Below are 27,372 nucleotides of genomic sequence, written 5' to 3'. Positions count from 1 at the left end.
ACATACACACATCGCATTTATTATGATTTATTATTTATTTCGTCCTTTCTTCCTTAATATAATAATAACTTTTTTTCTTTAACTCATTAACCCTTTACTAAAAAAAATGTATCCATTTTTTATACAGCCCAGCTAATATTTTTCTTGTTTGAAAAATATAAATTATCAAGCACAAAACGAGCTGTCGTTTTTATTTTAATTTTAATTATTATTCATTTTTACTGTCCAGTTACTTAAATATTAGTGACTAAATATTAAATCCTCTGTCACATGAGGATTTTAATTTTTTTTTTTAAATATTTATTTAATTATTTTAAGGAGCTCGTTGTAATGAGCACTGTAAAAATTATTTATTTATTTTCTTATGGCATTCACTGCATAAACAATATTGTCATATCGGACTCAAATTTTAAATTATATATTATTTTTATAATTCAATTCATGGAATCGATTTTTTTTATTTATTATTAAATATAAATTATTAATCCTCCGGGCATAAATTTCAAAATAATATTTTTTATTTTTTATTTTTTATTTTTAACTTAACTATCAATTTTGCCAGAAAGTTAAGACTACAGAAATTCGATATGTCAATTAGGTCAGGTATTATACCATATTTATATTATTTTCAATTTTTTTCAAACGCGAGTAGTAGATTTGAATAATTAAAAATTTAAAATAATTAAATTTTTTTTTTAAACAGAAAAGATAAATTAGTAGGACATCAGTTGCCTAAATTTTTTGGGTTGAATGTATCAAATGCCTCAATTCATAATTATTCCACATTAGTGTTATTTTAATGACGCAACTATAGAACCCTTTTAAAATTATTTAATAGTAAAAAAGTGAAGCGATTTGTTTTTACAAAAAATAAAAAAAATATTCAATCACTAAAAGTAATTATTTAAATAATTAGCTTTAATTTTAATTTTAATAGTAACTACACTTATCCAAAAAATTTAAGGAACAAGAAAATTTTATAAATTTTTTTGTGATTTTTGGAAGACTGTATTTCCGTAAAAAATAATCATATTGAAAAAATTGCTAGAAGATCTTGAAACTAGAGATTTCAAGCTTCAATTTCCTTTTTTCATTTTTTCGATACGATCATTTTCCACAAAAATACAACCTACCAAAAATCACTAAAAAATTTATAAAATTTTCTTGTTCCTTTAATTTTAACGATCTTAAAGTTAGCAGACAATTAAAAATTTTTGGATTTTTTTTTAACTATTAAATTTGAAGAAAAAAAAAGACTAAAAATATGCACACGTAGAAAATTTAAAAGACTATAAGTGCAATTTTTTGAAATATTTTTTTTTTATAATTTCTCGCTTTAAAAAAATCCAAAAATTATAGACGTCGGCTAACTTCAGTATCATTAATTTTTTGGATAAGTGCATTTTTCTTGAGGATTCTATAGCATGTCTTTAGATTTTAAATTATTATTTTCCCATAAGCATAATAAATTTAATTATTAATTATCATACAAATTAACTTGTTATTATTTTATAAAATTACTTAATTAACCAATTTTACGTATAGTACTGAAACTACGGCTTTATAATTTATGGCACAAAAAAAAATAATATTTTTTATGATTGCACACAATCGAAAATATAAAAGCCGTTAATTTTAATCTATTATATATTTTTCAAATTTTATTTACTGTCGGTTATTTTTTAAAATTTAATTTAGGAAGACATATCTCAAGAAAGCTTTAGTTTATATTTTTAAATGAAATCAAATATATGTAAACTACGAATATAGGTGACATTTCAGTTATTTAATTTTTTTGAAAAAGTCGAGGGACTGCCCGTGTAAAAAAATTCCTTCCAAAAACATTCAAAAAAAGTTCGACAAGTGGAAATTTTAAACTTGAGACAGATTAGAACTTGGAGTGAAACTTTTTTTGAACTTTTGTAATTTTGATAGTAAAAAAAAAAGTTTATCTAGGATTTTATATGAGCGAATTTTGAGAATTTTTTTTCAAAAAAATTCCCATTAGAAACCAATTGCCCAAAAAAACTTAAAATACGTTTGTAAAAAGTTTCAAATTTCAGGTTTTTAAACTTTTTCGGAACGAGGGTAAAATATAATAAAAATCCATTTTGAAAACGTTTTTTTTTTTTACTCAAATTTCGCTCATATAAAATCCTAAATAAAGTTTTTTTTTTATCAAAATTACAAAAGTTAAAAAAACTTTCACTTGAAGTTTTACTCTGCCTCAACTTTACTTCCACATATCGAACTTCAAAAAAATTTGAATCTTTTCGGAACGAATTCTTTTTACACGGGCGCCTGCTTGCTTTAAATGTCACTTCAATAATTAATTATCATAGAAAAAAATGATAATAATAATTATGAAATAATAAAAAAAGCTGCTGGTAATTATGAAATATATGTAACACCAAGTTTATATATATTTAAATGTAAGGCTAATTTGGTATATATTTAAAAGGTTTTTTATTTTTTTTTTCATAACTAATCGCAATGAATTTACTTATATTTAATATTTTATATTTACAAACCTAATTTATGTCCATGAATTTTTTTATACAGAATAAAATTTAATAATTATAATTTTTTAAATTATTTATTTATTTTAATTAACAATTAAATTACTCAAATCACACTAATCGTTGTTATGTCAACAATCACAAACAAAAAACAATAATATTAATGATAATTAATAAAAGACTATTAATTTACATGAGTATTTTTTTTAAAATAATAAGTAATTTAATTTTAGGAAAAAAAAATAATGTTCATTCTTGCAAAGTCTTTTTTTTAGCAATTAGTCAAAAAAAACTTGTAATAATTATTATGCTTTCAACTCTAATCGGATCCCAACGTCTAATTAAATAATTAGTGATAAATTACAATACACTGTCAAGTTATTTACTAAATGGAAGTTTGCTATCAAGTTGGCCAAAAATCTTAATAAAAAAAAATAAAAAATAAAATAAAAAAAATAATGAAGCTCGTGGATTTTTTTTTAAATTTAAAAATGATATATATTGTGCTCCTTTAATTAGCACTTGCTGTGACAATTCAATAATCACAAGACAATTAATGCTGTTAGTCCGCGCAATATTTATTTATTAATAAGATACCATACAATTCCTATTGTTGATATTAATATCATTAAATAATAAGATCGGTGTTAATTAATATCGCGATACAATGAGTAGTAAAAAATACATTAAGATTATAAACAAGGCCATGAATATTATAATTTAACTCTGTCAGTAGTATATATTTAAATTTAAATATATATTTAAATAACATTATGTATGTGTATATTTATTTTTAATAAGATAATGTTATTTAAATTAATATTAATTAAATAAAAAACGTAACGTATGGGTCTGTATTAAAATATAAACTATAATGGAGGCGTTAATTTTTTATTTTATGACGTTAGAGGTAAATTTATTTATCGTATGTAAACTATATGACGAGAGCCATGTCCTTTTTATTTGGTAAGTTAACTTTTTTACCTTGCCAAAGACTATTGTGTATCGTAAAGGCATCTATGGTTACAGTCAGATGCTTTGTGTGCACTTGAGAGAAACATTTACCACCAGAATTGTATCTGTAAATAAAATTTATTATTTTTTTTATTACTAAATTATCAATAAAAAATTTTTAAATTTAATTTAAAATCTAAATTTTTCTTTACAAGGAAGTAGTCAATTTATAAGCTCGATATAATTTAAATTTTTAAACTTCCCGCTATGAGAATTTAAAATTTATAAAAAAAAAGCCAAATTATGAGCTTCGGTCCGATTTTCGAAAATCGTTTTCATCAGATGTCGACGTTTTGAGGTCCTAGGAATGTGTGAGTACGTGTGCGTGTCTGTGTGTAAGCTCAAAGAGCTCAAAAGTTTACCAATACTAATGTTCTTGAAAACAGCGGGAAGTTTTGGGGTTGGCCCACAGGGTCAACCGTTTTTGACATTTATTTTTTTGTAGTATGAGCAAATGAAATTGTTCGATGTGAAGATTTCTTTTAAAAATAATTTAATTGTTTAAATGTTGACTATAATTAATTAGTATCAGAGGATGTAGGAACAACAGATGGTGTAAATTAACGAATTATTACTTGCAACGTTTCGCAATTTATTATTGCTTCATCAGGCTCTACAAAGAAATCATGTAAATTAATTAGTGTTCTAACATTTATATGCCTAACCTATATAACCATTAGGGTGAGCCAACAAAATCAACTTATCGAATTTACGTCTTAAAAAGGACTTATATATCGAAAAAAAAATTCTCCCATTGGGCAAAATTTTTAGCTCAATTTTAAAAGGTGTCTGAGCCACTTGAAATTTCCCATTTAAATAACATGCAAAAAAATTTTTTTTTATTAAAAATATTATAACTTTTGAACCATGTGAGATAAAAATCCGGCTCTGGAATATTCTTTTAGGGCATTAAATTTCTTAAAAGAAAGTCCTGGGAGTCGAATTTGTAAACTTGATATTTCGTATACTAACAGGCTATCGAAGTCTAGAGTAAACAGAATCATACAAATTTAAGGCTTTATTTGGATTTTCCAAATACTTTTCTTTTATTGTGATCAATAACAAAATATTATTTGTTACAATGTGGATATTGTTGGTGATTTCATTGCACTACATGTAGAACAAATTTTCTCGTAGTATTGATATTTTTAATAATAAAGCCTTAAACTTGTATGATTCTGTTTACTCTAGACTTTGATGGCCTGTTAGTATACGAAATATCAAGTTTACAAATTCGACTCCCAGGACTTTTTTTAAAGAAATTTAATGCCATAAAAGAATATTCTAGAGCCGAATTTTTATCTCACACGGTTCAAAAGTTATAATATTTTTAATAAAAAAAAATTCTTTTGCATGTTATTTAAATAGGAAATTTCAAATGGCTACCGACACCTTTTAAAATTGAGCTAAAAATTTTGCCCAATGGGAGAATTTTTTTCTCGATATATCGGTCCTTTTTAAGACATAAATTCGATAGATTGGTTTTTTTGGCTCACCCTAATAACCATAACATACTATAATATTACGCTATACACACTCCTATATCCTCTGATACTAATTAATTTAACTAACTAAGGATCTGATCAAAATTTAAGTTGACTATAATTTATAAGAATAAAAAATACTAATTGTATTAAAAATAATAAACTTACTTGAAAAATTTATCAAACATATTATCAATAACTTGCTTAGGTCCAGTGCCACATAATTTCGTAACTTCTTCTCTGTCAGGACAATAAGAATATAGCGCGCGAAACTGGCAACCAGCGTCTCTGAAGAGTATCAGAAAATGTTTACTCTCAGATCGTCCGATTTCTTCCAATACGCGTCTCTTAGCTTCTTTATTAACCGTTCCAGGGAACACACAATACTCGACGGCGTTCAGCATTATTCCGCGGTTCGATTTCGTGGCTGGTTGTTTGTACAATCGAGGACCTGAAATAAATAAACAATTCATTTAATAACAATATTAACAACAAATATCATCGACTGCAGCCGAACTCCATTAACTCGGACATTTAGTCTACGGAGGAGCGGAAATTTATTTGAATTTCCGAGTTAACGGATGCCCCTTCTCCCTTAAAAATTAAACTACACGCATGCATTCTTACATCTACATGTATGATGCAAATATAAATATATATAGACACATACAAATGTATAGCATCGGGTGGGAGACAGCGTAGCTTGTAGTGGGGGTCAAGATTCAGGGGAAGTTTAGAGATAATGGAATCCGAGGTGATGGAGATCGACTGTACTCAAATTTAAAAAAAAAATTGATTTATGTACCATTGTATTCCATCATAGAGCTAGGCGTGCTACTGATATCACTGCTACCGTCGTCAAATCTTCGCTTGGACATGAGACCAGGCGGCAGAGATCCAGGACCCGAGGGCGATGGCAAGTGTTTGGTACTTCCCATTCCGGGACTCGGCGCTCTTCTAGGTGGAGTCGCACGGCCCAGACCGCTGTCCGTATCTGCATGGACACCATTTATTAATTTATAATTAATTTGTCAATAATAAATGTCCGTCGATTATTCAAGTCTTTATTGAACAAATAAAAAAAAAACGATAAAACTTCCGTTGTGTTTTTACGACCTTTATTGTGAGTAACCTTCACCAGTTAAATACAATGAATTAACGATTATTTAATTAATTAATTCTAGCTGAAAATATGACATTTTTTTTATTAAAAAATTATTTACTCTAATGATTTTTTTTTAGTTATAAATTTACTGACTATTTTTTTTTCATATTAATTCAAATTCGAGCAATAAAGTTTTATGAGTATACTTTAGATTTTTTCGGGCAAAGTCATATATTTAATTATTAATTATATATGGAACTATGGGAATTTTAATTTCCATTTACGTTTGATAATTTTATTAAAATACAATCAAAATTTTTTTTATCACACAATTGAGTCATAATTTTATGATACTGAAGTCAGCCGACGTCTAATAATTTTTGGATTTTTTTGAAAACGATAAATTATAAAAAAAATTGCACCTATAGTTGTTTGAATTTCCTACATGTGCATATTTTCATTTTTGTTTTTTTTTGTAATTGATTCGTTTTAAAAAAATCCGCAAATTATTAATTCTCTACTAACTTCAGAATCGCACAAATTAAATAAATTTTTGCTTCTCACATTTTGTCATCGATTACAAAACTTTCAAAAAAATTATCAGCATAAAAATAAAATTTATTGATTAAAAAATCCATAAAAAGAAAAAAAAAATTAACGTTTATGTGGCAGATAAATTTATAAAACGTAACTTTCTTACGGGGGCTGAAAACCGGTGAGTTTACTCAGATAAATTATAAAATATTGGTAGTAAATAATAAAAAAAAAATAGTTTATTGCTCGAAAATAATGAATTAAAAAATCAAATTCGCGTAAAACAGCAACCTGTAAACAAAAATATAAAAAAAATAATAAGCGCGCAGTTAATTAGTTGATTAATTAATTAAATAAAACAAATATATGATAATTAATAAATGTACACCCGGATCCATGACGTTAATCTGAAATATATACATATAATATATGTAAAAATATAATAGCCACAACCAAGTGCTGAACAAAGCCCAGTAAGCGTCCACCGAGCAACGATAAACTCTACTGATGATTGAAATAATGACTTAATAAAAAAAAAAATGAGTATTAATTATTATTAATAGTTATTTATAATTTGATAATGACAGTAATACTTATTATTAATTAAATGTTAACACGTGTGTTGTGAATAGTAAGTGTGTGATACTTCCACCTGTGCCTTTAAAGACTTCCGCCATGCGACTACAATTACCTACAAGTGTGTACGAACAACGAAAAGTAACAAAACAAAACAAAAATAATAATAACAAATTGTGATTAATTGTAAACCATAATAATCACTGTTGAAAATTTTTATAAATTAAAAGCGGATTACTTGGAGTTATCAAAAAATTCAATTCAATAAAAAATTATAAATTATTTTATTTATATACTTTGAATTTCCGAGTCGAAAATGTCATGAAAATTATAATTACAACATATTTTTTTTTATTTCATGTTAATAATTATTTTTTTATTGTCCGTAAGTAAATTTTATTTTGAACGACTTGAAATTTTAATGTTTTTTCCGATAATTCAATTTTTTGTCAGAGGTCAGAAACGAATCTACGAAATAATCACTTTGTGTTACTTTAAAAAACCAGGCTTTCTATTAAATAAAAATTCAATATTCGAAACGGCAGTGTTATAATTCTACTCACAACTTTACTCAGCCTCAACTCTACTTACAGTTTTTTTTTACTCAGGTTTAACTCTACTCATAAAGAATTGCTATTTTATCAATAGGCTAAAATCCGTGAGTAGAGTTGTAGCTGAGTAAAGATACAACTGAGTAGAGTTAAACCTGAGTAAAAAAAAATGTGAGTAGAGTTGGGGCTGAGTAAAGTTGTGAGTGAGTAGAGTTGTATCCACTTCCCTTGAGTAGAGATGTTGTGAGTAGAATTGTAACACTGGCTTCGAAACCTGTTCATAATTTTCTCAATTCGAATCGAGTAATTCAAAAATTTACGGACAATTCAAAAACCCAAGTAGCACACTTTACTTTATGACATCTATAAGATGTCAATTTTTAGACTGTTTAGACATATCTACTCCATGATTATCCTCATCCATCTTCATCCATCCTGATTTATCCCAATTTATCCTCATACATTCTCAGTAAATGGTTCAAGTTTCGTACATGAAAGTAGTAAATTTCTTATTCATTGTTTCAAATATTAATTTTTTTTTTTAACACCGAAAAAATATCTGCTCAAAAAACTTAAATCAAGTAAGGACAAAAATTCAATTACAAATAGTGTCCTTTTAAAAGACATCTTAAAGTTGTCCCTGTGCTACTTGGGAAGTATACAATTCAAAGTCACTAATAATTCAAAAATTCAAATTTCGAACACGATTTGCACATCCCTACAATCGATATTTGTATCAAATAAATGGTGACCGACCTAATGAACTTTGAAAATTGAACTTTGGTAAATTTGAACTTTTATGAATGAAACAACCTATTAATATTCTTATAAATATTAATGATGATGATGATGATGATGATGAAAATAATGATGATGAAGAACTTTTAAATAAATCAAAGTTTATTAGTAAAAAAATAATTATATTAAAAAAAATTATTTTTGATGATAAAAATACTAAATTTGAATAATTCAAATTGTCAAGTTCAAATTTCCGCAGTTCATTAAGTATGGAACCAAATAAATAAAGCCCATTAAATTTCCATGACAATTATCCTTGAAAATATAAAAATTTTCAACAGTGATGTCAAGTGACTGGATAGAGTTAATGGAGGGTAAATGTCTGATAATTAATACTTTATAATTAAATAATTAAACGTTAAAACGATAAATGTCGAATAATTGACTGGTAACTTGTTAAGTTTTGTTTGTTTTTTTGTTTGTTGTATTTAATTCTTACCACACAAATTCATCAACGAATTTGACTTTCTTCCCTTAAAGTTTTGGTAAGTTGAGTATTTAGGCCTGCCTCTAGGCTGTTGCTGAGGCTCCTGCGTATCTGCAATATAATGCAATGTTTTTCGTTGTTACACTCGCAAGCCTTTTAACAACGTCCGGTACAATTTATATTTTATTTATTTATTTTTTTTTCACTTTTATCTCACGCACAGATAAATTTATATATAAATAAATATATTTAGTTTTCTAACTACCAGCCATTTCCAGGAGTAATAAAAATCAATCGAGTTCGGTGCAGAACACATTGCAAAACAACTTAAATAATTTGTGTCACTAGTTCTACTTAAACAATTAAATAAATTAAAAACAAAGTAAGTAATTGAGAAGATAAACAAACAAATAAATAAATAAATATAATAAAATAAAGGATTTTTAAAACTCGACTGTGACTTAGACAGAGCAGCATCCTGTGTAAGCTATAAATATTTAAGCAGACACTAAAAAAAAAATAAGTGTACGCTACGATCCAACTAGTATTTAAATTCTATAACTATTTTTAAAGAATAAAATATATTATTAGTTTTGGTTAATGGATAAGTGATTTAATGGATAGTGAACCCACCTCGTGAAGTTTTGTATGATCCCCGGCGGCCGAGTTGAGTTGAGCTTCGACAGGGAGAACAACCTCTACCGTCATCGGGTGAGTCTACAGAAGATACTAAAATAAGGGTAATAATAATAATAACTATTATAAATTTATTGTTATTTATGTATAAGTTTTTTTTCTTTTATATATCTAATAAATAATTTATAATCGCTACGACTATCTACAGCTAGAAATTATTATTAATGTTAGATAGGATCGTGCTAATTAAATAAAAATAATAGTGTTAATAGTATCGAGTTACGATGTTGGTAAAAAATTTATTTTAATAATTTAAGGGCATTCTCAGACTGTAAAAATTTTCGGAGTAAATGCGGAGCGGATGTTTATTTATTTAATTCCTTCTCGAAGGAAGTGAATGCGGATTTAAATAAAATCCAGATCACTCCCCTGAAAAAACAGATTCCCTATTTACTCTGTATGCAGAGTGAATTTTTAAACTACGGAACTTTAAGTTAAAATGAAATATTTAAATGATATCCGTCATCACTCCGACCCGTGAAAAGAAAAAATTTTTGAAGAAAGATTGAAAAAATGTCAAGTATTCTAAACTTCAAAATTTGACACGACGATAAACTTTTTGAACATTTTTTAAACTATTGAAAATTCAAAGGAAAAACGTTCATTTATAGTAAGTATTTATTTACAAAATTTCGTTCAACTCCTAATTGATAACAACTGTAAGTAATTTTTTTACATGCTTTGATTTGTTTTTAATAATTAATAAAATTTTAATACCGCAATGACAGTTCAGTCATTTAATATTTTCCAAAAGTGGGGAAGGGGCACTGTCTGAGAATACTCTTAATTACTGTGGGATTTAAATAAATTGTCCACTAACAAATGTCCTCGAGATAAAAATAAATGTTAGTAGATTTTTATCGTTGGTAATGGAAAATAAAAAAAAAATATATGTGTGATAGAGTGCGTGTTGTGCGTACCCTTGAGACTGCCACCCCTAGAGAAGAGGCCGGCTCGCCGGTCGTCGAAATGGGCAGCAGTAAGAGTGTCCTGCGAGCCTCTGAAGTAATCTCGTTTCATCGTTGGTGAGATCAGCGTCGCTATAGTCAGTGTGTTAGTGCCAAAATAAAAATGAAAACAATCAACCACTCGGATTTTATAGCCTACTCTATTTCTCAAATTAATACTCATTATTTAGCTTATAATTTATACTGTACTCCATAATACTTAATCTCAATTAATAGATAAATAGTAAGCGAGAAAATCCAGAGCTTGTGATACTTTTGTGTAGTAGAGTTGTGAGAACAACTTTATAAATAAAAAAAATTATTTAAAGATTTACAAAAAAAAATAAAATAAAAAAGTGATTTTAAAATAATTTACACATGCAGAGTACGATGCAATTACAATTAATAATAACATGGACGTTACTTTTGGATAACATTTATATTAAGTCACAACAGACATAAGAATTTATATTTTTTTTTCTTTGTTTTTGAATTTATTTATTTAAGTTACGAGTAAATAGTAAAAAATAAACTTACCTGTACTGAGGTTGGAGGAAGATCCTTTCTTCCCGCGACTAGGCGTCAGAGCTCCGGAATCGAGTTCCGAACTCTGATCAACGTGGATTGTTTTCGGTCGTGGACGAGCCGATGCAGTCTTATTACGTAATTTAGGAGTTGGTTTTATGGCATTAAGAAGTTCTTTATCAATAACTTTACCCTGTAAAAAAATTATTTATAACACAATTCAATTGCGAAGCAATAAGATGTGTTCTGCTAACGTTTACTCGGTCCCAGGTGACTCACTCACGTGAAAATCATTCAAATATTCTCAAGTAAAACATAATTCATATTCGGTTAATCCCATATCCGGCGAACTGAGTCGAATTCAAATTGAAATTTAATTTTTAAACAAAATTTTAGCCGAAAATCTCAGACTTTTTGTGTGAAAAATTCTTCCGGCATTCTACTGGGATTCGAACCCACGCCTGGTCAGTGATCAAGTTCGATTATGTTTTAATATTTTTTTGAATATGAGGCGCGATCGCTTTTTGAATGAGCAAGTGAGCTGCGTACGTTTGAATTTTCCAACTTTATATATTTATCAGAAAATCCTCGGCAATAAATTTATACTAAATGGTGCCGCGAGTGGTTACTCGACATAGTTACCGTAAATATAAATTAGATATTAATTAGAGGCGGGCGGGTTACTAATTTTCTAATCAACGAGTAATAAAACGTATGAATAAATAAAAACAAATAATTACCTCACGTTCAGCTTCCTCGATAGCTTTTTTCAATTTATGCTGTTCCAGAATCATAGCTCTTCTCTGTCGATCGTCTTCTTTCTTCCTCGCCCGTTCTTCTTCCTTCATTTTTTCCTGTTCCCGGCGCGCCTGAGCCTCAGCTTCTTTACGTTCTTTCAATTCCTCTTGCTGCTGCCGCCGCTGCAACGACAGCAGCATAATACGTTCTTTCTTACGTTCCATTTCGTCAATAGAATTGGGGTCGGGGTTGGCAAGCTGATTGCCGATAACCAAACCAACAGCACCAGCTGGATTCTGACGGCTATCACTATTAGTGCGGAGTCTGTCTTCACGTGACCGCTGCTCTTTGTCTATCTCCCGACGCAACTCGCGGTCCCGCATGTCCTGACGATGATACTCGCGTTCTTCAGCTTGACGTTGACGTTCTCGATCCAAGTCACGCTGAGCTTCTTGCTGTCGTTGCCGATCTACAGCATTGGCTGGCGGGGATTCAGGACGTGCTGTAAAGTCTTCCTGTTCGATGAATGACGAAACAGTTCGTTCCTTCTTAGGTGATCTTTTCACTCTCAATGCAGGTTTTGGTTTCTTTGGCCCGTCATTGTCAAATGATATATAAAATCCTTTTTCTCCAGCGTCAGATGAGTCCAGTGGTGTTATTTCTGGTGGTGAAATTGCTGACGTAGGTGACGGAGATGCTTCACGTAATGATGACGAATGAGGTTGAAATGAATTACGTGATATTGTTGTTTTTGTTGGTGATGCTATTCTGTAGGTACGACTTCCTGATGTGATATGTAGCCGTTTAATTCCTTGTGCGAAATCTTCATCATTACCTGAAATTTATTATTTGTTATTATTATTAAAGTAACCGGTACTCTGTAAGCAGACAAAATTACGGGTGTATCAATCGTTTGTAATTATGTTAAATTTTATAACAAAATCACTTATTATTTCCGCGTATTTTTTACGCTGGTTCATTACGGCACGATAATTATTATAGATTTTGTCGTGATATATTAATATTGATCTGTTCTTTTATTCATATATGCGTATCAACAGAGGAAGTTAAATGCTTGTGTTCGCTACATTTTCAAAATATCAAAGTATGAGCATGTGACCCCGTATTATACAGACCTGCGCTGGTTAACACAAGACTCGGAGAGATTTCTCTTTGTCGTGCCTCATCTATAAAGCCTTGTATTTAAATCAAAAGCCACTTATTGGCAGTGTCTTACGTATTCGCGAGCCTCGTCTCCGAAGAGGTGATGTGCGTCAGGACTATCTTGAATTACCAAGTTGTCATAGCACGAAATATGATAAATCTTTCATAGTTAGTGCAGTCAGAGCATGAAATCGGTTACCTGAACACTGTACGTCACAGCCTAATTTTAAAACTTTCCGTCAAGACTGTTATGAGTTCATGTTGAGTGAAGAGAGTGTTTTTTAATGGTCTTTGGAGTAAATTTATGATGGGATGTTATAGCTAATGTTATTTAATAATTGTTAATTATATTTTGTTAAATATTATTCTATACACTTATAAAAAATTTTTTGTATTACATTGGAGGGCCAAGGAGTCTCGACTTCATGGCCTTAATAAATAAATAAATAATAATAATAATAATAATAAACGATAGACATAGAAACCCAGATTCCTATACGAATTTCCCACAAAGAAATCCATATATCCAAGTACCCACAGTTTCCTATATGGATTTCCCATAAGAAAATCCAGATATCGATGGTTTCTTATATAAATCCATACACTTCTATATTAATTTCTATGGATTCTTATAAAAATCCATAGATTCCTATGGGTTCTCATGCAACCCCACATGGATTTTTTTAAAAGGGGATTATAAAATTACCCCATAAATTATTTTTAATAATTTTTTTACCTGGTAAAATTAATAAAAATAATTTACTATTTAAAAATTTACACTGATCATAATCTCATACATTTTTCGTCAACTAAACATTTAAAAACTCGTACTTTGAAAATTTAAAAATACTTTTTCAGGCATGATGCCTTATTACAAGTCGATATTTTAATTTTAAAAAGTACCGACTCTCTAAATGTTGAATTATTTATTACATATATATATAACGTACCAATAAATGATATATTTTGTGGTTCCATGTCGTCAGCTGGTGGCGCTGGTACAGGAGCATGAATATTAATATTATTTTGACGTTTATCCGTAGGACTTTCACAAGTAATCGGTACATGATGTACTGTTGATTTTTTAGTCTCTGGACTTTCGTTTATCAGTTGACTTATCCGATGAACCTGAAAAAATATTTACAATTTACTATTAATTACAGCCCATAATTATTAGACAATTAAATTAAATTAAACAAATAAATATCATATGTAAAGAACCATTTTCCTCCACATTTTCGCGTGAATAATTTTATAAGACCGACTATTAAATGGATAAATAAAAGTAAACGAGCGACGAACCTCAGTGGTATAATTGTACGCAGAATAGGTTGAAGTGTTTGATAAAAATAAATGCATATTATTAAGATAAATAATTATTAAAATAAGTACAAGAGTAGTAGCAGACGGTCAAACTGTTCAGTGGGTCGAGATCAAACTGTAGGAGTGTTTTTCATCAGGTAAAATGGATGGAGAATACAGTGTGTGGGAAGAGACTGCCATGTTCGGTGACAACTCAGACCGTCTTAAAAAGGCGCATTACATCATCAACTGGTTTTAACTTTGCTAACTCTTGTACATACAACATTTTATATACAGTACGTATATTAACAGCGATGATGTCTCTACCAACACATGACCAACACTGAGACCTTTAAACCTCTCACTGGGATAATTATTTGTAATTTAAAATAATACTACTGGGATATCGGCTGCCCAATTTAAAAACACAGTAACTGACAAAAATTAAATTTTTGAATCATGTTTACAAGACTCCACTGGAACTAAAAATAATAAAAAATCGATTTAAAAAAATTTTTCACTTATTGTTTTGAAATTCGGCAGCTGGTATCTTTGAATTCATTTTAATTTACGCAAAACTTTAATTTTTTAGACCCCTCCCCTCTCCCTATCAATATTTTGTCACAAATAATAGATCCCCCCCCCCATTGTAACGGAAATATTTACATATTTACAAATATGAAACGAATGACTTTCCATTGAAAAAAAAAAAAAAAAAACAGAAAAATTGTCTGGTGAGCTGCGAACGTCACGTTTCCTTGGACACCCCGACCCCCCTCCATAACGGCCCCTAATATATGAGTAAATAAATAAATAAATAATTATTAAAAGTAAATACTTACGGCATTACGATGTTGAGGACTAGCAGCCGTAGGTTGAGTTTGATTAAAAAGTGCAGCTGACGGATAATTAGATATTTGTTGATGCATTTGAGTGTTGCAGAGACTGTGGTCACCATTTATATACCTCGGCTGATACTGCTGGTGATCTTGGGTGTTGTCATGCAGAACAAAGCCCTTTTGCTGAGGCAGAGCACCACTACCCCAAGTCCTTGTGTCTTGATACAGACGAGGATCTTGCTGGTATATAACAGAAGCTGCGGCAACTGGCTGGGGGCTGTAATGCGTGTCCACAACCGGTTGTTGCTGATAGTGACCCACAGAGGCCATTTCGTTAACCAAATTCTGTTGCTGTGCCGGTCGGCCCCAGGTTCTTCTCTGCATTTGCTGCGGCTGGTCATGCAAGTAAAATTGTCCTGGTTGCGGGTCTTGAAGTCGCGGAGTCATGGGATTTATCGGCGGCATGACGTAGCTCTGGAGATGCTGCTGACTTAAGCTCTGGAGCTGCTGCAATTGCTGGTGAATTTGGTGTTGCTGTTGGGTCATCAGATGCTGCTGTTGAATTTGGTTTTGCTGGCTCGCTAGACGCTGAATGTCTGCTTGGATTTCACTCAAACTCGAGTTCATGCTACAGTTTTATGACAATTGTTAATTTTAATTCAAAATATTTTTTTATTTTTATTAATAATTAGGGTAATTACTGTGATATTGATTGCTGGCATTGATCAAAATCCATATTCTCAATGTCAGGAGTACGACGAGTTTCAGTAAATGGCGCGCTACCATCTTGCTCCAACCACTTGTGCTCGACATCATGAATATCTTCAGTAATTTCCTTTAGTAAAAAAATTATAAATTATTTATAATTATGTCATTATTATTTTTAAATAAATGGATCACGTTATTGGTTAAAAAATCATTTTAAAAAATTTATAACCCAAGGACTAATTGCATTATTTTTCCACTGACAATTTTTATTTATAAAACAAATATTTTATATTTTAATTGATTGTAATTATTGTTACTATTATAATGCAATTAAATTTATTTAAATTAACGAGTGACGTAATTACAGGTAAAAAAATTAACGTTGATACAATCACACACGAAATAATGAATCCAACTGAAACTTTTATCATTTAGACGTAACAATGTTAAGTCTACAACGACATTTCAAGATCATTTATCTTTGTGTTTGATCAATATCTGCTATTATATTGAGTACATATTTTAAAATAATTTAGCTTGGCTGTTTTTATTTTATTAAGCTTGAAATACTCGTCACGAATATAATCTCTTACGTTAATTAGTAATTAAATTTAATAAATTAAATTTATTTATCAAAAAATAATGAAATTAAAATAAAAAAAAATAATAAAAAGCACAAAATACATTAGCTCTCAGTAAATAAAACAAAAATAATAATAAAAAATAAAATTAACAATAAATAAAAAAAATAAAAATAAAAACCATCACCAAAAAAAAAATTTATCCATTCTCAGCCATAAAAAATATAGCGATGACAAAATAATTACCGTGCGCTTTAGCTAATTGTATAAAATAAAATAAAAAAGCTATTAGGAGAATAAATTAAATGAAAACGCAGTATCGTACCTTCAATGAAAAAGGACGCTGCGGTTTTTCTTGGGCGTTTTGTTGCGATACCGATGACGTAGTCTCGGTAACACTTGTTGGGGTATCACCAGCGGATCCAGAGGACAATGGAGTAGGAGGACCATGCTCCACAGGACTGTCACCGCCGGATGTTGATGAGGAAGGAGATTTAACCTTACCCTGTAACCAGCCCAACCACCGTGCCTTGTTATATACTCACACCCCACCACCAAGTAACACGTCCAAATAATACCGCAGCCAAGTTTATTCATTTTTTAATTTTTACATTTAATCAATTAATTAATTAATTGATTACTTAAATAATTTATCAAAAGCGACAATTTTTACTACAGCGACTACAAAATATTTTACGGTGTAAAACAAACGTGCTGTCTAAATAATTTACTAAATTTTTAATTTGGGGTTTTTGGTATTAATTGTTTTTTTAAATTTAATTTTTGAAATATGCAAAGCAAATTTTACTACACTTGGCTTTGGCGACTAAGGAAACAAATAAATAAAATATTTATTAATTAATTGATTAATTAGATAATTAATTAATTAATTAATTAATTAACAATTCATGCAGCCTGGACCAATTTAAATAATTTATTTAACTATGAAAAAATGAATATTAACTTTTACTGTACACTAAAAATTATCATAATCATAGAATTTTTTTAAAATTCGTGAAGAAAAATTAAATTTTATTATATTAATTTAAAATCGTGTCCAGATCAACTTAATAAAATGGTAAAATCATATGGAGGTGGACAATAATTCAAAATTATAATTTAATTTTGACTATACATTGGACGTTTCGTCCCTTTGTTTATAAATATCAACATTAATATATTATGCTTTGATTATTGTACACTAATTGAGAGTATATGTATTGAGTGTCACATAAATTGGAGTTTATCTTTATTTCATTGAATTGTTATTTATTGTAATTAAAATATAAAAAATGAAAATTATTTTTATATCATTAAACAAAAGGACGTATTTCTCAAAAACATCTAGTAGACGATAGAATTTATATGATCGAGGTAGGATGTGATCATATTTGTAATTGATTATGTTGTACCATGTGATTGGGCCATTCTCAAACAGTGACCCCCACTTTTTAAAAATTTTCAATGACTTTCAACTGTCATAAGCGTAACAAATTTTTATCAATTAATTAAAAAAAAATTAAAGCATTAATTGTAAAAAGGACAACGTAGTCGTAATTTCGCCGATATATAGATTTAAAAAAAAATTATTTACACTCGATATTAATAAGGAGTTAAACAAAATTCGTTAAATAAATTTCCGTAAAATCGTCATGTCAATTTTATAATTAGAATTTTTAAATTTTGTTGGCTAAAATTTATTCAACAAATTTCGTTTAACTCCCAATTGATTTCAATTGTAAGTAATTTTTTTTAAATTCTATATCTTAACGAAATTACGACTACGTTGTCCTTTTTTCAATTAAGGTTTTGATTTTTTTTTAATTAATTAATAAAATTTTAATACGGTTATGACAGTAGAAAGCCATTGCATATTTTTAAAAAGTGGGGGGCACTGTCTGAGAATGCCCTTAATTGTTTTGTTTATTTATATAATTTTTGTAAATCATTTATAATGACTTGTTTTAGTTGCTGAAGAAGTCCCAATAAAGGGACGAAACGTCCAATGTATGGTCAAAATTAAATTATAATTTTGAATTATTGTCCACCTTCATATGATTTTACCATTTTATTAAATTTTGTTGTTTTTAAAAATTATTGTCGATATATATCAAAATAAAATTTTTGAGAGAAAATTGACTCGTTGGAAGAATTTCTCAAAATAACTGGAAGGAAATCGGGGAAAAATTTTTAATTTTAAGAATCGGATTCTCTAGTGTACAGTAAAGTTTTAATAAAATAATAAATAAAGTTGATAAGTGCATGATTTCGTGATACAATAAACGTTTTTGTACATCCGACACGCACTTACCGCAATGCAAAACTGAAATATTAGAAACATAATTGCATTACAATTGATTAGCAACACATACAATTAAATTTAAAAAAATTTTAATTGACGAATATTAGAATTTTAAAATTATACGATTTTACAGTAAAAGAAATTATTTTAATTATTTTTTAGTCACAAAATTATTATATTATTATATTTATTATATAAATTATATTAACCTTCGTCACTGCTTGAAGAAAAGCCGCTTTTCCAACTTTTTGCCGCTGTTTCGATACAACAACTTCCATTTTTCTTTTTTCATTTTCAATGTGCCGACGTTTTTCCTCCAACTTCATTCTTATATTATTTATTTGCGAGGCATACATGATTGTATTGCCCCCATTTTCATCTAAAAAAAAAAAAAAATTTATTAATATTCACTCAAACATTTAAAATTTTTTTAGTTTTCTATAAAAAAAATTCGTGTAATTGCCTTAGAACTTAATCTTAGATTCCAAGTAGATAAAAAAAAAATTTTATTTTCACTGATAAAAATTATTAATTGATAAGAATTAATTTATTAATAATTATGAATTGAAATAAATTACAAGGCAATCTATAAATATTTAAAGACAAGTTAAGGCGATTCTTAGACAGTACCCCCACCCACTTTTTAAAAATATTCAATGACCTCGAACTGTCATAATCATATTAAAATTTTATTGATTAATTGAAAAAAGGACAACTCGCTAATGCATATAATTTTTTAAAAATAACTTCCTGTAGTTATCAATCAGAAATCTAACAAAATCTGTTACATAAATTTTAGCCAAAAGTTTGACGATCCTGAAGTCAACAGACAATTAAAAATTTTTTGATTTTATTTGAAGAATTAAATTTGAAGAAAAAAGAAAAATTGAAAAATGCACATGTAGAAAATTTTAAAAACTATAAGTGCAATTTTTTAAAATATTTTTTTTTTTATAATTTATCGTTTTTTAAAAAATTCAAAAATTATTTGACGCCTGCTAGCTTCAGTATCATAAAGTTTGACATTTAAAATTATAATCGAGACAAAATTTCGCGGGAATTTTTTTAAATTAATTAATTAAATTTTAATGCGGTCTGACAGTTCACGGGCATTGGATATTTTTAAAAAGTGGGTGGGGGAGGGCCGTCTAAAAATGGCAAAAAAATAAATAATTTACCAGTCGATTGTTGTTCCAATTGTTGGGATTGTTGTGCACTCTGTTGTTGCCACGTTGTCGTGTTGGGCAAAGTAGCAAATGTCGTTTTCTTCTCACCAATTCCATTGCCGTTACTTTGTCCAAATTTTTTATTATTATAATTTATTTTGTTGCCACTGAGTTCATGATCGTGGTCTTGTTGCTCGGTGTACTTAAAATTAATACTTTTTTCCGAATTATGTTGGGTTAAATTCGCAAAACTCGACATTTTAGTAGCACTAGTTGTTGATGTGTTGGCTGATGATGATTTTATTTCGCTGTCAGTGTTATCATTATTATCCGTGGAATGTAAAATATTTTTGTGACTTGTGTTATTCAAACTGGAATTAGATATCTGCCGACGTAATCTCGTTGGTGGCTCGTCATTGGCGTAACCATTGTCTGATAAAATGTGCTGGACATCGCTACCGTAAACATCTTGGACACTCGAGCGCGCTGGAAGCGTGGGTTCTGTGGCAGTACGCTTACCCGTGTGCACTAGCTCTTTGTCGGGATTTCTCACACATCCGAAGTTGTGTAAATTGTCCTGAGATCCACCGAAATTTTCAATTGTCAGCTGAGAGTCATCTGTCACACTGTTGCGTCGCGAACGTCTTCCTGCGTATGAACTTCTTCGTTGATCTTCCCAATTACTCGGCCGTCCAGCAGCTGTATTATTATATCTATCATCTATTACGGAACTTAACGTCGGTATACCACGATTCTTATGTACTATAAAATTTTCTTCTGATCCACCTCGTCTGTAATTTATAAATTTAGTTATTAGTTTACTTAAAAATTTTAATTTCAAAGCCAGTAAAAAATATTTATTGTATCGAATCGAAAATTACGAATAATCTTAAAATTTTATTTTCAATGAATTAAAATTGTGATATTTTTAATAATAATTAAAATATTTGCCAGAAGTAATAAAGCTTAGATACGAATCTACACTCAGAAAATTAAATAATAGAAACTACTATCTAGTTATGGTAAAATTTTTGACCATCAATCCGATAGTAGGGAATATTATCTAGATGATTGTATAAATTATCTATATTGTAATATTCACCATATTTATGATAATTATTACAATCCTGTATGTTAACTAGAGTTAATTATTATTATTATTATTCTAAATAGTTGTATTTATAATCCAGATGGTAACAGTTACCATCAGAAATTATAATTGTTACCATCCTGATAGTAACTGTTACTAAATTTATTGCAGAAGTTATCATCCAATAATTACTAATTCTATTAAAAAAAATTATAACACTAACTATCTTTGCATTTAAAAACTTTCGAATCATTCCAGATAATTGGAATTAAAAAGTTAGCATAATAAACACAATTACTTAATTTTCTGAGGGTACGAAAAAATTATTTATTGTTACTTTGAAAACTAAGCTCTGCATTAAATAAAAATTGAATATTTGAAAGCTGATCAGAATTTACAAAACGATCAGAAATTTATGTCACCGAAAAAATATCTAGTTAGACTTGACACAAGTGACGACAAAAAGTAAATTAGAAATACTGGTAAAATAAGTCATCTAAACGACTTTTCAATTGGCATAAGACAGGAAAACCAACACAAATTTTCTCCATCTCCGGAAGCAACATTTCTATGTCTTATTTATACCAAAAGGGGTTACGTTGAGAGAAAAAAAAATTTGTCTTATCCTTTTAAAAGACATCTTAAAGTTGTCTCTGTGCTACTTGGGATAATTCGAGATAAAATGATTCGGAAATTCGAATTATTTGATTCGATTCTGGTAATTTAAATATCATAATTACTTCCCAAGTAGCACAGAGACAACTTAAAGATGTCTTTTAAAAGGATAAGACAAATTTTTTTTGTCCCAGTCACCTTTTTTGGTATAAATACGACATGCAAATGTTGGTTCCGAAGATAGAGAAGAGTTGCATTGTTTTTCCTGTCTAATGTCAATTAAAAAGTCCTTTAGATGACTTGTATTACCACTATTTGTAATTTACTTTTTATCGTCGCATGTGTTAAGTCTTGTAAGTAGACATTTTTTCGGTGTCATAAATTTATCATCGTTTTGTCAACATATTGGTGCCTTATCGATATGTCAAAAAGTTGCCTGAAAACTGATATCTTATAGATGTCACAAAGGCAAGTGTGCTCCTCGGATTGGCTAGCTTATGAACTTTAATTAATTAAGTTAGGGATTTAAATAAAACAAAATATAATACATTACCTCTCATCATAAGAATGACTTTCAGCAGTTTGTTGGAGTGACTGTGATTTCCTTACAGAACTTGATGGTATAGGTTTCGCAACTGAAAAATTTAATGATCCATTTAATATTTTTTTTTATTACCAAGTGAAAGTTAACGTATTACCAAATTGAATTCATATAAAAAAAAATCTAATGCAAGTATAGTAAATAAAGATTCTAGTAATCACTCAAATAATTATTATCTATAAAAAAAAAATTATATTAATTCGGTTACTAGTATCTTTATTATCTAATAAAAAAAAAGCCTGTATAATATTTATAAAAAAAAAAGCTTAAAATTTTAATGCTCGTTAATTTAACAAGCAAAAAAATTAATTTAAAAAAATTTATAATTAACTATAGCTAACACGCAGTCGATAAATCTAAAACTGAAACACAAATGTACACAATGATTATAAAAAAAATAAATATAAAATAAAAATACATCGCAAAAAATACTAACTAACGAAAAATGAAGTGGACCTGATACTGATGATTAAACGCATTTACTCCTAATTTGCAATTGTCGTAACAAAAAATAAATAAAATGGTAATGAGTAATGACGGTAATTTGATAAGATAAATCGACATGCACAAATAAAAATAACCAACAAGCGAAAATAATAATTAAGTTGCAATAAAGTATGAATCGCGTTCTTGGTATCGGGTATTATTGATATTTATTTCCATCACTTTGATGTCTCTCATGCATACTCTATACTCTCATTGTCATATGAATCAGCACTTTCCATGATGATATAGATTTATATGTATTTAGATAGATATAGATATATATTATATGCAAATCATACTTGATTAATATATTAGTAGCAAGCGGTGCGCCGAAAATTTATTTCTCTTCTCATTCAAAACATCATCAATTGTTTTTATTAATGCCACAATTTAAATGCTAATATTTAAGGACATTCTCAGACAGTGCCCCCACTTTTTTTAAATATTCAATTACTTAATTGTAATGACTAGGGCCGGGATTTTTGCGTTAATTTAAAAATAATTAATAATTAGTGGTGAAATTTTTTATATTACGGGGAAAATATTGGTCTTATTAAAAAATTTTTCAAACAAAAGTTGTAGGAAATTTAATTTTATAAAAAAAATGTCTCTTATAATTTTTACTTAGGACTAATAAGAAAGCCGTAATTTCAAAATTAAGATTTTCATAATTAATCAAATTTTGAATCATTCACTATGAATCTTAATTTTGAAATTACGGTAAAAATATTGATCGTATAAAAAAATCATAAGAGAGATTTTTAAAAAAAAATTAAATTTCCTACAACTTTTGTTCCAAAACTTTTTTACTAAGACCGATATTTTCCCCGAAAAATCGAAAATTTGAACTATTCATTTAAAAAATAAGGCAAAAATCGTCCCTAGTAATGACCGTATTTAAATTTTGATAGTTAATTAAAAAAAAGTTTAAGCATTAATTAAAAAAGGACAACGCAGTTGCAATTTCGCCGACATTGATTTTTACAGTTGATATCAATTAGAAGTTAAACGAAATTTTGAAAATAAATTTCAGTAAAATCATGTCGAAATTATAATTAAAAATTTCAAACTTTTATGGCTAAAATTAATTTATCAAATTTTGTTTGACTCCTAATTGATAACAGCTGAGTATTTTTTTTTCTATATCCCGGCGAAATTGTAACTGCGCTTTTTTTTCCAATTAATACTTTAATTTTTTTTAAAATTAATTAATAAAATTTTCATACCGTTGACAGTTCAAGGTCATTGAATATTTTCAAAAAGTCGGGGTACTGTCTGCTCTTAATGATTTTAATTTACAATACGAAAATAACCAAATCACTTAGTCTGTCTACAATTAAAATTCAATTCAGCAAATAATTAAATAAGTTTTAATAAAATACTTATAAAACTATTAATTACAAGACAGAATAATTAAATTTTTTGTCTATTGACATCACAAATATTTATTAGAATGGAACGTTATCTGGTTTTAAAAAAAAATTAATCTGGGTTAATTAGATTACATTTAATTAAAATTAAAAATAAATGTGATAGTATAAGTAATAAATGATCTAAAAAAAAAAATAATGAATAGATACACCCAAGGATAATTGCATTTAAATCATGGCTTAATGGGGAGTAATTAGTGATAATTGATAATGAAGCCAATATATAGTGAATAAAAATGACAGATCAAGTTCTCCCAGTTATTTGGAGCTTGAAGAGAAGAGAAGACAAGACAAGACACTGATGTCCTGTTCTATAATAAATTACAGAACCGCGGATGGCGATGAAAAAAAAATAACACGATGAAGAGGAATTAATTTAAAAAAAAAAAACAATAATAAACCACCTAAGATAGTTATTAAAATCTCTGATTTTTTTAATCGTTGGTTTATAAACCGATACCTGTGAAACCTGGCGCGGACACAGAGAGGTTGCTTCTCAGATCAGGAATTGGAGCTATAGCCTGCGGTAGACTTCGTTTATGAGCTACCCCGTGGCTATTGCGCGGGCAAGCTGATTATTGTCACACCGTCACACATTTATTTGCAGTTAATTGTTTTGTATCAATATTTATTGTTCATTGAGGATTGAGTTGTGGTGGTGGACAGAGAAGAAGAAGACGGACACATCAATTCAGTTGTTGTGTTCATATCAAGCGTCAAGAAGATTTTACCATAAAAATATACGGTTATATAATAATTGTGTTTAGTTTCTAAATTAATTTTTTTTTTGCTCTTTTAACGCGACTTATACTTATTATTTATTTACTTTTAAAAATTAGTCAACACTCATACACTGCTAATTTCGTACGAATGTGTATTGACACTGATAAAAAGCGAAATTTTATTACGATTACTTAGTATACTTTTTTTTTTTATAAAATATTTTAATAAATAATTGAATTTAAACATTTAGTAAAATACTTATTTACTCAATCGTAATAAAATTTTAATGAATAAACTTATAATAACGTAAATTATATAATATTAATTTATATGTATATATATATTTATATATGTATATACATACATAAAGAGCAAGATAAATTTAGTGTAAATAAGTGTGCGTAGCCTTCACCGATCATACAGTATAGTAAAACCGTCACCCATGTGGAAATTATAATAATATTGTTATAATAACAATAATAATAATAATGTTAAATAAATACAATAGTAAGTTATGCCATTGAGGCGTTAACGTGTTTACTCGGTGTCGACTTACGCAAGTACTCACATCTTTATATTGTGAGTTTAATTTTTTCTTTCAATTTATCTTTACACTAATGTTTTATTTATTTATTTAAATAGTAGTAATTTGTTTATAATTAAATATACTTATGATTCGAGGAAATAATCCATACCATCGAGATACTGCATCGCTCTTTCTTCTCCGGGATAACGCACACATTTAACGGGATGTATCTCGAGTACGTTGTACATATCCGCAAGAAAAACGAGTAAATTTTGTTTCATAGATCTGTAATTTAAATAAGTATTAATTAATGCAGATAAATTTTAAAGTAAAGTCAAGAGAAATCCAATTTAAACTTTAAAATATTAAAAAGTTTAAACTTCACAAGGACTTTAAGTTAAAGATATTCTGGTATGAAGAATTTTGTTAAAAATTTATGACCCTGAAGATAGCAGACATTTAAGAATTTTTGAATTTTTGTTTTTCAACAAATCAATGGCAAAAAAAATAAAATAAAAATATGCATATGTAGAAAATTTTAAAAACTACAGGTGCAATTTTTTGAAATATTTTTTTTTTATGGTTTATCGTCTAAAAAAAAATCCAAAAATCATTAGACGTCTGCTAACTTCAGTATCATAAAAATTTAGTGATAATTGAGTGACAATAATTAAAATTAATAGTTATTTTGTAACTCCAGACTTATTAAGACAAATAGAACTGAATGTCCCGAAAGTTGGCTTAAGGAATAGCCGTCTAGTCCATATGCCCACTACGAAAAAGTAATTTATTAAAAATAGCTCATAGATAATGCTTCTTGATGCAGTCAACAATTACTTTGGTAAAATAGAAAATTTGGAGGTAAAATGGAGGAATTCAAAAAGTCAACATATGATTTATTTAAATATTAATTAATATTAAATTTTACGGATCAAATAATCTAATTAAAATTTTATATTATACTGCAAATTGCAGAAATAAATAAATAAAATATTTACCCTCTCATGTAAGTGACATCCTCAGGTTGCATATGAAAAATCGAGTAGGGCAAGCATCTTATGCAAAAATTATGAACAAGTGAAAGATTGTGGAGTGCATCGGCGACAGAGGGCCTTTTTGACACTTTGATATCCATCCAGTTGAGCTCACCGGGACAGTAGAAGGCCACCACAGCGGCCAAACCCACACCGTCGCACAAAGACTGGAAGTCCTTGGCTGGAGGTAATTCAGGCAGTCGCGTCTTGTCTCCGGCGCCTTCTTCCGTTTGTATTTTAGCGATTAATGCATGCGAGGCATGACTTATCCACATAAGTAAACCCTTTTCATGGTCACTAGGTACTTGGACTTCTGGTTCGGGATCAAATCGTCGAATCGCCGCTACTACACGGTCTCCTGTCACTACTTCCTTTGCATACAAGACCATCAATCCTTCTATCACAGCCATATGTGCAGACTGAAATTTTCAAAATTTTAATTATCATAAATTACAAATAATTAATAAGAACAATAATTTTATTGATCATGAAGTCAACAAACAATTAAAAATTTTCGGATTTTTTTTTTCAACAAATCAATCGCAATAAAAAAAAAATAAAAATATGCACATGTAGAAAAATTAAAAAACTACAGGTGCAATTTTTTGAAATATTTTTTTTTTTCAGTTTACAGTTTTTAAAAAACTCAAAAGATTATTAGACGTCGGCTAACTTCAGTATCATATAATTTTATTGTTAAAATATATATTTGTTTTCATCGATACTTATAATTAAAGGCACATCCGATCTATAACTTTATTTTTATAATCAGTTTTGTCTAAGATTACTGTTGAGTTTCCTTTATCTGAACGTGTTATCATTAGATTTTGATTATTTTTTTTAAATTTTGAGAGATATTATAAGACTCTGAATCTGTGATTTTGTTTTTAT

General features: G+C 28.6%; 1 protein-coding gene across 10 annotated transcripts in view; it reads right to left on the bottom strand.

The window, feature by feature from the left end:
• Positions 1–299: 299 nt before the first annotated feature.
• LOC130669014 (patronin) overlaps positions 300–27,372 on the bottom strand; it is a 70,484-nt gene continuing 43,411 nt past the window's right edge. For 2 of the 10 annotated variants that reach the window (XM_057471654.1, XM_057471659.1), the window contains 19 exons: positions 26,446–26,900; positions 25,617–25,732; positions 24,659–24,769; positions 22,235–22,316; positions 19,989–20,767; positions 19,020–19,189; positions 18,820–18,831; positions 16,834–17,013; positions 15,921–16,054; positions 15,223–15,847; positions 14,029–14,206; positions 11,917–12,749; positions 11,189–11,369; positions 10,625–10,744; positions 9,642–9,737; positions 9,021–9,119; positions 5,823–6,011; positions 5,186–5,468; positions 300–3,598 (listed from right to left, as the gene is read on the bottom strand). In XM_057471654.1, coding sequence (XP_057327637.1) covers positions 3,454–3,598; positions 5,186–5,468; positions 5,823–6,011; positions 9,021–9,119; positions 9,642–9,737; positions 10,625–10,744; positions 11,189–11,369; positions 11,917–12,749; positions 14,029–14,206; positions 15,223–15,847; positions 15,921–16,054; positions 16,834–17,013; positions 18,820–18,831; positions 19,020–19,189; positions 19,989–20,767; positions 22,235–22,316; positions 24,659–24,769; positions 25,617–25,732; positions 26,446–26,900 — 4,788 coding nt within the window. In that variant the 3' untranslated portion in view covers positions 300–3,453. The remainder of the gene's footprint in view (positions 3,599–5,185; positions 5,469–5,822; positions 6,012–9,020; positions 9,120–9,641; positions 9,738–10,624; positions 10,745–11,188; positions 11,370–11,916; positions 12,750–14,028; positions 14,207–15,222; positions 15,848–15,920; positions 16,055–16,833; positions 17,014–18,819; positions 18,832–19,019; positions 19,190–19,988; positions 20,768–22,234; positions 22,317–24,658; positions 24,770–25,616; positions 25,733–26,445; positions 26,901–27,372) is intronic. The other 8 variants (XM_057471656.1, XM_057471658.1, XM_057471655.1 and 5 more) reach the window with 8 other exon arrangements.

Source organism: Microplitis mediator, chromosome 5, assembly GCF_029852145.1.
Source record: "Microplitis mediator isolate UGA2020A chromosome 5, iyMicMedi2.1, whole genome shotgun sequence".
NCBI lineage: Eukaryota > Metazoa > Arthropoda > Insecta > Hymenoptera > Braconidae > Microplitis > Microplitis mediator.
Note: the sequence above shows the minus strand (reverse complement) of the source record. Positions and strands in the feature narration are given on the sequence as shown.